Source organism: Haplochromis burtoni, unplaced genomic scaffold (genome assembly GCF_018398535.1).
Source record: "Haplochromis burtoni strain Fernald_Lab_line unplaced genomic scaffold, NCSU_Asbu1 Contig_357, whole genome shotgun sequence".
NCBI classification, from domain to species: Eukaryota; Metazoa; Chordata; class Actinopteri; order Cichliformes; family Cichlidae; genus Haplochromis; species Haplochromis burtoni.
In genome coordinates this window covers 230,305-243,089 of record NW_024582718.1, presented here as the reverse complement: position 1 = coordinate 243,089, position 12,785 = coordinate 230,305, and the positions used below count along the sequence as shown (strand labels likewise).

The following is a 12,785-nucleotide window of genomic DNA, read 5'->3' as shown; positions in this document are numbered from 1 at the left end:
CTGGGCCCAAACACAGTTCTCACGGAAAACAGTCGAGATAAGAATTCAGTGTCAGGAAAAAGAGAATTTGCACATTTTTTCATACTGAGGCTGCTTAAAAGTGTTGCTGCTTCCTTTCTTCTGAATGTATTGCATGGATCTTGGGAACAAATAAGAAAGCGTTCATTATATGGTGACGTGTGACTCAGACATTAGTGCTTCATGACAGATTATTCATATGTCACAAACACCAGATGCAGAGAGCTGAAAAGATTGCCGCCATGTCTCAAAGAGGAAAAGTTAGTGTAATGTAAATCCTGTTCACTGAAGTGTGTGGAATAAATGGAGCACAATCCACAATGGATTACCCCCTATGGGGTGGTTATATAGGCGCTTTTAAAACACAAAGTGATGAAATGTAATAAAAGGCCTTCTGATGGTCGGACACAATATGAGATGTGACCTTTCAAGTGCATAAGTGGAAAAACTTAGTGAAAAGCAGAGCTCCTAACCGTTTTCTATGTGCTGAGACTCAGAAGCAGGATATCAATAAAATGCCCTAGAAATCCATCTTAGTCCTGGAGATGCCGCTGACCAAAATCTGATTACTATTTATCTTTTGACATGGAAAAGGCAGAAAACGCCTACTGAAAATATCTGAGTAAAACAATGGGTAAAAGGAAAAAAGCAGAAAAAAAGAAATGCTTGCTTTATTATTGATAGAATTTAACTAACAGACCTGTCTACATCTAAACAAGCTACTGATTTGTTAGCACAATTTCTAAGTTTTCCCATTAAATCTCAATATGACTTTTTCTACTCTCTTCAGGAGACAAGTTTGAACAAAAGACGAGGCACTGCTGCTCCCCCTGAACAGAGAAAAGCATTTGGCAGATAGACATCAACAAAACAGCGATAAGATTGTTCCAATTGCAAGCACATTTATTTGTCATTGTGCATGTGCCCAAGCGTGCACACATATCTGCACGAGAATATGAATGACTACGCTCAAATGAGTGTGTACAGTATTTTCGTGCGTGTGTACTGTGCAGCCACCCCTTCTCACCATCTGTGTGTATGTGTTGGTAATGTGGTGACTGACTACAGGAGGCCTGTAGTCAGAGTTGCTGTGGTAACCAGGAGATTGTGCTCGCTGCTTTGAGTGAAGAGCAGCAGAAGTGGGTGCCAGTGATGACCTTGGGGAGTCAGGATCTTCATTGTGTTTCGTTTGAGCTGATGTTTGAGCTTAGTCAGAACATGCTTCTTCATGTCTGTCTCTCGCGCCTTGGTTTTTGCGTTAAGATTTCTCAAATGCGTCCTTACCGTTTAGCACGAGCTTCTTAATATTCTGGAAAAGTGCAACCTTTATACCTGAGGCAGAAACAAAATCCTGTTAATAATATTTAAAGATAAGCTTTAAATGAATTAATTCTAGATGTAGCGCAGGGATAAAGCTGGTAATTAATGACCCTGCACAGTGATCGTGAATGTTTGAAACTTGTTGCCGTTAACCTTTATTTGCTCCAATACATTTAGCATTAAGGAAGGTGAAACATTTGGATTGCCTAAGCAGCTTTTCCCAAGAAGGTAAATCCCGCGCCGCTTTTGGCTTTTGCTCCATTGAGCACTGTGCCCCATACATTGCATTTAAAGTGAGAACTGCCAGATCTTGTTAACTTGTAAACACAGAATACAAATATTTAAATCGATCCCACCTATGGGAGAAAACACTGAGAGAGACATCACTCTGTCTCGTTCACACATGGTGTTGAAATGTCACCGTCTTTCTCTTCGATAAATAATTCACAGAGAGACAGCCTGAGACTGTTGAGATGGCCCTCGGCTATCCTTCACATGACAATGTGAAAAGGATGCACAAGCTGTTCCCTAAAGTTGCCAGGGAACCACTTTCCTCCTCCTCCATTCATATCAAAATCAGAGCTGAGTACAACAAGTGTGTTATTTTATGACAGTTAGAAAAACACACACACCTAGGAACGATTATCTATGCTGAGCTTCACTCTGTGCAACGAACACAAGAATTAGCAAGTTTATAATGACGCATGGCAGTTTACTTTGCTTTATATGCTTTATATAATACAATTTAACACGACAGACAAAATGCACCACGCGTATAAATGAAGACTTCAAAATGAGCCCCAACAAAGACGGAATGTTTCACTTCTAAAATCTCTTAAAAACAACCTCATATCGAGTTCTGCACAGCAGCAGATGAGAACCCACAGAATCTATTTATCGGACTTTGAAAAACAAGACAACTGTTTCCAAGGTCAAGAATGAGCTCAGCTTTTATTCAAGTCAGCCTAGAAGGGGAGCCTTAGAGGTGCTTAGGATCTAAATGGATCTTGACAGGTTTTTGTTCTGTCACCTTTACAAATGGCAACTTTGCTCATTGCTCCCAATTTGTCTCTGACTAGTTAGAAGAAAACAGGTGTGGGTTAAAGTGGAACAACACAGAAAGTTTTCCAATTAGGAAGCATCAAAGTAACTCATTTTAAATAAAAAAAAAGCCCATTTGCATGCCTTTTAGAATAATGATGCTATTGCTGGTGATGTTGTAGAAGGTGCAGGAATGAATATAAAAGCTGTTTTGGTCTAAGATCTTTTGGTTTATTGTCACTGCTTCCACTAGCATTCTCTCCAGACACAGCAGGGGTCTGTTATCAGAAAAAAAAAAGATTGCTTTGTTTGATGCTGGGCAGGTACTGCACAAACACAAAAGAAACAACTAACTGGTAAACACAGTTGACCAAAGAAGAAAGTGGACGGAAACATGTCTCAGAATGAATCCTAATGTTACGCGATGTTGGCTGGAGATATAAAAAGGCCGCTGTTTGCTAATAACTAACAGCTTGCTTACAAATTCATAAGGTGATAATGTGTAAATATTTTGTTTACTGCTTATATTGCTGCTCGCAAGTCATTAATTCATCGGTTAATGTTGACTTAACGTTTCACTGATGATCGGCAAACCAAATACACCTTTAAATACACAGACTTCCCAGTAAGATTTAAGAAAAACTGGGCAGGGAGTCATCAGTCAGTGGAGCGCGCAGGAGGTGCCCAGGCTGCCAGCTCGTTCTTAGGTCAACTTCTTAAATAGAAATCAATGTCTGTGACCCACAAGTGAAGAGAGACAGGCCTGAGAATTAAGCATGTGTGTTGGTGAAGCACGGATAAAGACGAACGGAGGGAAGGATAGATTGCTGAGGCCAGTGGACCATATTTATAGAGCTTCAAGAGAGACCCAACATCACAGGGGGTTCTTGCACAAAAGTCAATACATCCTCAAAGTCTATGTAGACAGACTCGCCTTCGTCCTCCACACCTCGCTTCTCAAGTGTGACTGACTGTATTGGTCTGACTCACGCTGACAGCTTGTCTTGCCTGCCCAGAAGCCAAGGAGATCATCATTGATTATCAGTGGAGTAGCACTTGTCCCCAAAACACAGACTTTGCTATTATGCATATCTGTAAATTAAGTTGTTCTCGGTTAGACCCTACCCCACTTAATACAACATTAGAGATGATGTTATGAAGAAATGTGTTTGACTGTGATAACGTTTTTGTTTTTCTGGCTCTGTTGCTTTGTAAATTGGAGATGAAAAAAGCAGTTTTTGATGCATTATTTGTGGATATGGTTTGATGACACAGACTGAGGGCTGCCATCAAGGCAAGGAGTTTCAAATTATACATTTTCCTAAAAGATAAAATAATCCTTAGTCATCATGCCTGCTGCAAATAGCAGAGGAGCCTTCTTGACATCAAACTGTGTTTCTAACACCATAACAAAATCTATTTAACTGAAAACAAATTTGGGTAATGAGGTGGGAGAGAGAGCAGCACTTGGCTTTTACATTGTTCTCCACATGATGATGGAATGCAATCAATGGGGCTGCAGATTACCAATGAGGCCAACGTTAACTGCACTCTATCACTTTGTCAGTGAGTGTTGTAAAATGTTCCTAAATGAATCAAAAGTCTTCATTAGGGGCAGATTGGTCTAGAAGTGTATACACATTGATCCAGAAGTAATGGACGACAAAGGAGGGATCAATCCAGACCACGTGGCCAACACTGAAGGTTACTGGATTTTGCAAACATCTCCACTGAATTATTTTTAAATCTTTCGCTATTGTTCCTGTGGAATTTACAAGAGAAATTCAGTAATTTATGAAAGTGACAGAAATATAAGTTTGTTTAAACAAGGGAGGCAGAAATGCAAATATAAAACCATCACTTCAAATCTTGTCAAGCCTGTTTAGGGGCATTAATGCAGAACTATTACAGAAATATATTTATGAATTCAGATACAGTCAGAATAATTACTGACCAGAAAAAGAGTGGGATGCTGCGTAAGTCCATATAAATATAACAGTGGCGTAGATGGATAGAGCTTAAGACGTGGAGAGAGGGAGAGTTAATTGAACTACTGGGGCACATCACCAAGCAACAGTGCGGAGGAATGCGTGTTGTGCATCCTTGTAATTGCGTGACTTCAAAGTGAATTAATTTCGTAGAGTGATACCTATTCTTGTGCCACATGTAAGATTCGATCAGACAATAAACATTTCACTCAGCCTAATAATCCCCAAACCTGCATCCATCTCTAAAAACGGCATCAACCTGTTGGGGAGGAGTGCGGTTCACTTATAAAAAAATAAAATAAAATAACTTTGGCAAAACACTCACAGTGCTAAAATTGCGAGGCCCGCAGAGCTCTCCCTGGTACCGACAATACAACAACATCTCCTCCAGTTGGTGTCCCAGCCGGTCCAGCAGCTGTCTCATGGACGGCTCGGACTCCCGGGGAGGAGGAAGGAAGTGGTTGAAGTCCAAAATCCGAGACAGCGGGGACCAGGGCGGCTCGCCCTCTGCGCTGTCGCCCCGCAAAGGGGTAAGCGCCTCTCTCGCAGCGGGGGAGACCTGCCCGTTCATCCCCAGAAGTCCCAGCCACTTCCCCGCGCTGAATATGTCAGTCTTCTTCATGCGCCGCGGCAGAAGGAGGTTCTGGTTACAAATGGTGACAGCGGGGAAAACGAGTCGCTTGGCGTACACCATGTGCGCCTTGGTGTACACGGGTGACGAGAGGAGGTACCGCACTCTGTTTGAGGACCAGGTGAAGAGCAGACCCAAGGCAGCCAGGAACGCCAGCAACCACGCGACTCTTCGGGGGTAGGAGCCGCTGAGGAAGATGTGTCTTAAGCCGTGCAAAGTGGTGTGTTTCAAGAAGAGCTTCCCGGCTTCGGCAAGAGAGCCCGGTCTGGGTTTCGATCCAGATGAGCCGCACTGGCACATTTTGGAGGAAGGCTGGTGCGCGCTTTCAACATCGGTCCCGCTGTGGTCACAGAGAATGCGCCTAAAATCGCCTCTGCGCTCTCCGATGGCTGCTGTTTGTCAGAGACTTTGAAGAGAGAGAGAGTGAAACGCACGCAGCTCCACTCAGTCTTTTCTGGCACTGAACAGCAGCTTGTGGCGGTGATGGGGGAGTATTTTGTCAGCCTCACAGCGCTCCCAGAGCTTGTCCGGGGGGGAGCGAAGTTATTCCGAATGATTTAGTGCGCTACTGTGCAGCAACAGGAGTCTAGGGGATTATTTCATCTAAATTACAAGCAGTTAGTCTCTGAGAAAAATCTGTAGAATTTCCCTCGAGACAATGGATTTAGTTAAAATCGCACTTACATGGTAAAACACATTCTTTCTGTCCGCCTCCCTATTTTAATTCTCACTTTTCCATCCTCTAACCTCACTTGTAACACACACGGTTTGGAATATGCGCTGTTTGATGAATAAAATCACTGGCCTCAGTAGCTACAGACCATTTGTCTTCCTTTTCAAGCCCGTCATGCACACACAGAAGCACGCACACTCCTATAGGCGCGCACACACGCACCTTAATCCTACTGCCTTACAATATGTGTTCTACCTCAAAACTGAGCAGAGTACAGAGAGTAAGGCTCCAGAGACTGTATTCTCTTTCATTATTGTCCCACCAGTTGAATTTTAAACAAGGCAGATTCATAGTAAACGGAGACTTCTGTAACTTTTTTGTCTCTCACTCAGCTGTAAGTAAACAGGTTGACATTCTTGAATGTCATTTCTCTGAAGTGATTCGGTCAAAGATGAGAAGAAAAAAAAGGTCAAGGTGCTGCTGGTAAATGAATGGAAATCATGTTGCAAGTCTTCAAAGCATCTCCCGAAGTCCCAACAAGCCAAAGCAGCATTTAATGTTTTTTCTGACCCTGCGGTGCTCCAGTTTGACTGTGATGAGGGGAACCTGTTTCAAGCTAGAGCATGATGCTTGAATGCACCATTGACAAAGTGTTTTGCGAAAACAATCTCCCTCTCGGGGGTGCTGGTTAAGTGGTGGTTTATGCTTGGTTGATCACCATCACAGAGTGTTCCAACCCCAAGTAAAAGCTGGACACTGCAGGTCTGATTCAAACTGCGTGCTTCTTCTTGTAGACAGTGTGCATGTGTGTATTGCTCAGGCTACTGCGTGACTGCAAAGGAAACGGAGCTGAGAAGGAGACGGTGTGAATGACAGGAGAGAGAAAGCTTGAATGTGGAGTACTTGCCTTGTCACCCTATATGATCTAAGGAATAAATCAAGGTTTCTTGAAACTTTGGTAATTGCTGTGATCCGGGAACACAATGACCGGAAAGTCAGGGAAAAACACGAGGCAAGACAATGAGATTGGAAAAGAGCCAACAGTTAACTAAGGGCTATCTATCTATCTATCTATCTATCTATCTCACTTTTTTTGAAGAAGTAGAACGTTGTTGGTAATAATTCATCACTGCATGCTCAGAGTAGTGCAGACACAACAGTGGAAATGCTGTGTAGTGTGATATCTAAAAGACGGCTGCGTTTGAACCATGTAGAACCGATATTCTTAGACTGACTTTAGTTTTTGGTTTGGTTAAAACACACTCCTTTACAAACTCCTTAAGGCAAACATTCATTGGTTGATCGATATGCCAGGTTATGGCTATGGTTGTAATTTGTGTTGTAAACTATAAATCATTAAACATTTGCTTGACTGTCTCCGGGAGATATAGGGAAACTAAGCAAGAGCTTCAAAAACTCTGTTTTCAGTACCTGAAAAGTACAAGAGATTCTGAAAGTCATTTACTCTGAGTAATGTTATACTTTGAAATATATACTCCCAACCAGTTGTGGCAGATGTTCGCCCCTCCCTGAGCCTGGTTCTGCCAGAGGTTTCTTCCTGTTAAAAGAGAGTTTTTTCTTTCCGCTTTCACCAAAGCGTTTGGTCACACGGGGTCATCAGTGTGTTGGGGTTTTCTTTGTTTTTTATGTATTATTGTTTACCTTTACCTTACAATGAAAAGTGCCTTGAGGCAACTGTTCCTGTGATTTGTTGGTATTTAAATAAAACTGTATTAAATTGAATTGAAAATGTAAACGATTTGTCCCGACTCTCACTCTGGTATCACATACACAGTGCTTTGACCAAACGTCCTGTGCGTTATGTAAATGTATAAAGAGCCTGTAAAATAAAGTGTAATAGTAGATTAAATTGTACAAAGTACATCTTAAATGTTAGTAAAAATACCAAAATGTCATGGTTAAGGAGTTTGTAAATGTACACATTTGCAACTTTTTCTTTAATATTATGACAATAAAGAGTCTGAGGCTACTGGTTTTGGGGAAAAAAGCCTCATATTAATAGTTTGTATTGTTTCTTCTCCCATGCACAACAAACTTTATCTCCATGCTACAGGGAAACAGGGCGAATGAGCAGCACAGTGGAGAAGAGACAGAGAGTTGCTCTGAGAGTTGAATCACTCTGTCTCTAAGCACAGATTAATTTCACTGTGTTATTGTCTGACGATTAATTTTATGTTTGTGTTTTCTGTTGCATATTGCTAAGGTAATTTTAATTAAATTACCACACAATATACCAGGCAGTATTCTGGCTTTGAAAAGCTACGTGCAGCATACAGAGTGGGATAAACAGGGAAGTTAAAGGGGCTCATAAGCTCATTTTGGCCCATTTCTGCCTCGCCACATGGGCACATTACTTCTTTCATAGGTGTACTTGATAGGGCTACAAAGCTTCCTTTATGTCTTTGTGACTGTGTTGAATGTCTGTCTACATTAGGGCATACTTTAGTGTACATGACAGAAAATTCACAAATGGCAAGGAAGAAAGGAAGAAATCAGGCAACCACCAACCCTCACTCTATGTTTCCTGGATTCATTCAGGATCCCACCTGCTTACTCATAGTTTTTACTGTCATTCTCTCTTGTCGTTAATGCAGCACACGTGACTTCTAATGTCCCCTCAGAGGATAATCAGGCCTTCTACCGAGGAGATTACTTATGTTTCAATGAGTGAGGGTGTCGCAGAGAATGGCTGCTCAAGTACTGGTAGGTGGTGCCTTCTCAGTGAGATTCCACCACCACACGCAGTAGTCAGGAGTTACACTGAAGTGATCAAGATGTGCCTGAGTGAATGCAGTTGGCATGGCTGTAAAAGGAAATAAAGGATATAAAATCATTTTTTTCTGGTCCAGTCATGAACAGAAACATATTCAGGTTGAGCTTAAAAAATAGAGGATGACTACAGATTATCTGTTACTTATATTAATAACATGGTGGGCGGCGCATCAGAACTCTCAGGAGAGGGATCCTGACACTTGTGGCATTTAACAGCATTTGTTCAACCCTGTTTCCCCAGTCAGCTCATCAAGAGAGACATATCGGAGGAGAGGCTCTGAGCAACAAACTAATCCGTCTGGGTGAAGGGATAATGATGTACTTGCTTGACACAGAAACACAATCCCAAAGCAAGTGTAACAACAACAACAGAATAACAAATGCATGCTGCTCTGAAGACGCTGTTAGACTTTCACTAATGAACCCATTATGAAACCAAACAGGGATATTTATCAGGAAACTCTGGCCACATATTATTGCTATTCATACTAAAGCATCTGTGACATGAACAAATATCCTAATGGACTGTTTGGTGTAAAACAAAAGAGAATATAAATTTATCACTGGACAAAAAGGGAGATACTGTCAAGACTGAATAAGAAGAAATCCCATAAAGAGCAGTTTCTTTGATTAGTATTGGCAAGAAAAATGCAGACTTTGCTGAAAGAATATTGATTTTATAGTTGTGAATACCCACACGGCAGAAGTTTAACTATAAAAATGCTGCTTTTTTATTGCTTCAAAAAAGAAAGAGTTCAGACACTTCAATACTCTTTTTAAAAGAAACACATGCACGACGTTACTCAGACAGCTCAACCACTTTTGTGATTGCGTATCTTTCTTCTTGTGAAGTCACAGGGCTGATAAACATAAATCTGATGCGGACCATTCTTAGCCAGTCGTGTACATTAATGGATGCTCTCTCGAGTTCAGACCTGTCAGCACCATTACACAGAAACAAAAAGGGGTGTAATTACAGGAACTGTCTCAGTCCACAAATGTCAGTATTCATTGCAAACTGGTGTCATGAATTTCCATCACAGCCTATTAGGCACCACAGATTATTAGTTGCTTGATCGGAGGGAGCTAATGTGAATAAGAATAATCAGTACATAGCTGTTCTTAGGATGGATTTTTGCTTTGACAGTTCCTCTAAATGAGAAAAAGAGCTCAGTTTCAATCAGTGAGGCCACTGAGGCAGCGAATGCTGAAAATCCAACTGGAGATGAATGAAAAGCCACTGACAAGCATGGAAACCTAATAGCTGTTACTTGACGTCACACCTTATCATTCACTTTAGCGAACCAGATGGGATTACACCTTTTGACATGCAGTGTGTGTGACATGCTCAAGGCTGAAATGCATGATGTATTTTATTAGTGCCACGAACTCTGGTTCTCAAACCTATGGCGCAAATGAAGTTCATTAACATCAGAGTACTATGTTCTAGATATTTCTGACTTTTACTGCATTTATATACAGCTTTATACATATGCAAGAAATGTCATTTTTGTTTATGCACCACGACAGTGTTGAGGCGGAAATATGTTTTCAGAGCTGTCCGCTTGTCTCTATGCAGGAGGAGGATTACGATAAAACTACAAGGCTGATTATTAGAAACCTGGCAGAGAGGTGATGAATAAACACACCCTGTACTAAATATTTTCCAGATCAAAAGAGGGATCCCGGCCGTTCTTTAACATTGCAAGAAAGAGCATTAACCCTGGCACTGGAGATGCCTTTTTATGAACCCAATTCTGAAAATATTGAGAAGCTGGGTGAAATGCGAATACAAACAGCAATGATTTGCAAATCTCATAATCCCATATTTTCTTTACAATAGGACGTTTAAATTGAGACATTTTACTATGCATAAAAACAGTAGCCTATTTGGTATTTTACATCAGCAGCATGTCTTATGAAAGTTGTGATGCACAACCAAAAGGCTAGAAAGTAAGTGGTATTGAATAGAAACAGCTGGGGGAACATATTGCAACTCCTTAGGTTAACTGAGAACGTGTCTGTAACCTTCTTTTTCTTCTTCTAAACTTCTTTTTCTTCTTATTCTTTTGGCTGCTCCCACCTCAGTGTGGTGACCCCTAAACAAACTGCACTGGAAAGCCTGTTTACAAAGCAGGAGATGAACACCTAATCTACGTCCATCTCACGCTTTCCCTAACTTCCTCTTCTATCACATCAACCCTCTGCATGTCCTCCTTTAGTAAATCCAGGAACCCCATCTGAGGTCTTCATTTTTTCTCCTGCCTGGAAGCTCCATCTTCAAGATATTTTGTTCAATATGTCCACAATCCCTTCTCTGCACGTGTCCAAAACATCTAACTTTGCCTCCAAATTGCTTAACCAGAGGTGACATACTTATTTCTAATCTAATTTAACCAACAGGTCACTGAAATGATTGGGTATAAATAGAGCATCTTAAAGAGGTAGAGTTTCTTGAAGTAAATACGGACAGAGGTTCACCAATCTGCAAACAATTTGGGACAATTTCAGAACAATGTTTCTTTGAATAGATAACATCAAACGATTTGGAGAATCTGGAGAAATTTCTGTGTGCAAAGGACGAAGCTGAAAATCAACACTAGATGCCTGTGATCTTCAGGGACTTCAGGTGACGCTGCTTTAAAAACAGGTATGATTCTGTCATGGAAATCACTGCATGGGCTTGGGAACACTGCAAGAAATCACTGTCTGTGAACACAGTTTGCTGCAGGTTAAAGCTCTAAGAGGCAAAGAAGAAGTCACATGTGAATGTGAAGTAGCAACACCACCGTCTGCCCTGAGTCAAAGCTCATTTAAAATTGACTGAGGAAAAGTGAAACTTGTTCTGTGGTCAGACAAACTGAAACTTGAAAGTCTTTTGCAAAACATGGGTGCTGCCTCCTCAAAACTAAAGAGCTTGTTATCAGTGCTCAGTTCAAAAAGCCTGCATCTCTGACAGTATAGCGTTGCTTTATAGCCTATGGAATTGATAGCTTGTGCATCTGGAATCTCTATTGTGAACAAAATATGAGATTTGCAAACCACCGCTTTCTGTTTTTACTTACATTTTACACTGTCTCAACATTTTTGAAATCAGGGTTGTAGATATCACTGTTTTATTATTTTTTCTATGTATTTTCACTATTCTCTACTTTATAGCCACTTTGCATGTAAATATGACAATTTTCCAAGGTCACGTGTACTCTACATGCACAAGTACCAGTAATTAAGTAGGCGAATTTCGATTATGCACAGACACTGCAGATACTTGCATGTCGGCATGCAAAAAGGTTTCCTGCTCTGCAAACACTCCAGACTGGTGGTACATGTACACTGGTATATTTGTATTTAGCTAAATCTGTTTGTGGATTTATGGATATTGAGCGCATACATTTATCTGTATATCTTTTTGGAGTAATTTTGTCCATCTGTGTGGGTGATGGGCTATGTCGGAGAGTTCTGGAGACTGGGATGGGCTGGGAAAAGAGTAGGAGAAACAATCTGCAGCATAATGTAATACCGTCATATGCTGTATATCAAGTGAACTGTTATGCATCAACCTATAAACATATTTATATACATATATCCAGTTGCATTAGAGGAACTGTCTGTTGAATGAGTCTGTGCAGTGGAATTTCAGCTCCTAAGACTTTTCATTTATTTTTTCTTTGAAATGTGAAAGGAGGAACATGAATATTGCATGTGTCATGTGGATGCTGGGGTAAATAAAGCTTTGGGGTCTACTGTGTGTCTGACTGCATGTGCCTGTGGCAGAAGGTGTGTTTGTGAGAGCACTGGGGTGTTGAGGCCCTTGGCACTTAATCAAACTGTCATCCTGGGTCCAGGGTGGAGCTGACTAGCCAGGACTTAGACATGCGTAGAGTCAAACTTCTTGCAAAAAGACGAGGAAAATTTTCCAACCTTACTCCTTACCACTATTTCCTAAAGCACTTGAATGTTTAAATTCTGCTTGTATCATCACCTCTCTTATCTCCATTTCCCTCAGTGCTTAACAGCTCAACCTCATGTTTGTTTGCTAGGCCACAGATACACTGCATTTCTCTCTATCTTGTCATTCTCCACCATGTGTCTTTAAATTATAAGTCAACTCTTCTTGAACACACCTTTGTTCTTTCCTCCCCTCTCCTTCCTCCTCTCTCGCTGTGATCTCCATATTCTCTTTGCTTCTTTTGCTTGCTGCTGTCTCTTCTCTGTCTCCCGCTGGGAATATTCAGCACCAAGGCTTCAACAAGGGAACAGGCAAAAAAAAACAAAACAAGATGAAGACAGAGAAAGAAGGAGGTGAAGGATAGAGAATAGG

The 12,785-nt window shown here is 41.1% G+C and overlaps 1 protein-coding gene across 3 annotated transcripts in view; it reads right to left on the bottom strand.

The window, feature by feature from the left end:
- asic1b (acid-sensing (proton-gated) ion channel 1b) overlaps positions 1-12,785 on the bottom strand; it is a 183,486-nt gene that overhangs the window by 28,108 nt on the left and 142,593 nt on the right. Inside the window, exon 1 of one of the 3 annotated variants that reach the window (XM_005943256.3) lies at positions 4,693-5,952. The exons of the other annotated variants lie outside the window; for them this stretch is intronic. Coding sequence (XP_005943318.1) covers positions 4,693-5,298 — 606 coding nt within the window. The 5' untranslated portion in view covers positions 5,299-5,952. Of the gene's footprint in view, positions 1-4,692; positions 5,953-12,785 lie in introns of those variants that run through there. 3 annotated transcript variants of the gene reach the window in all.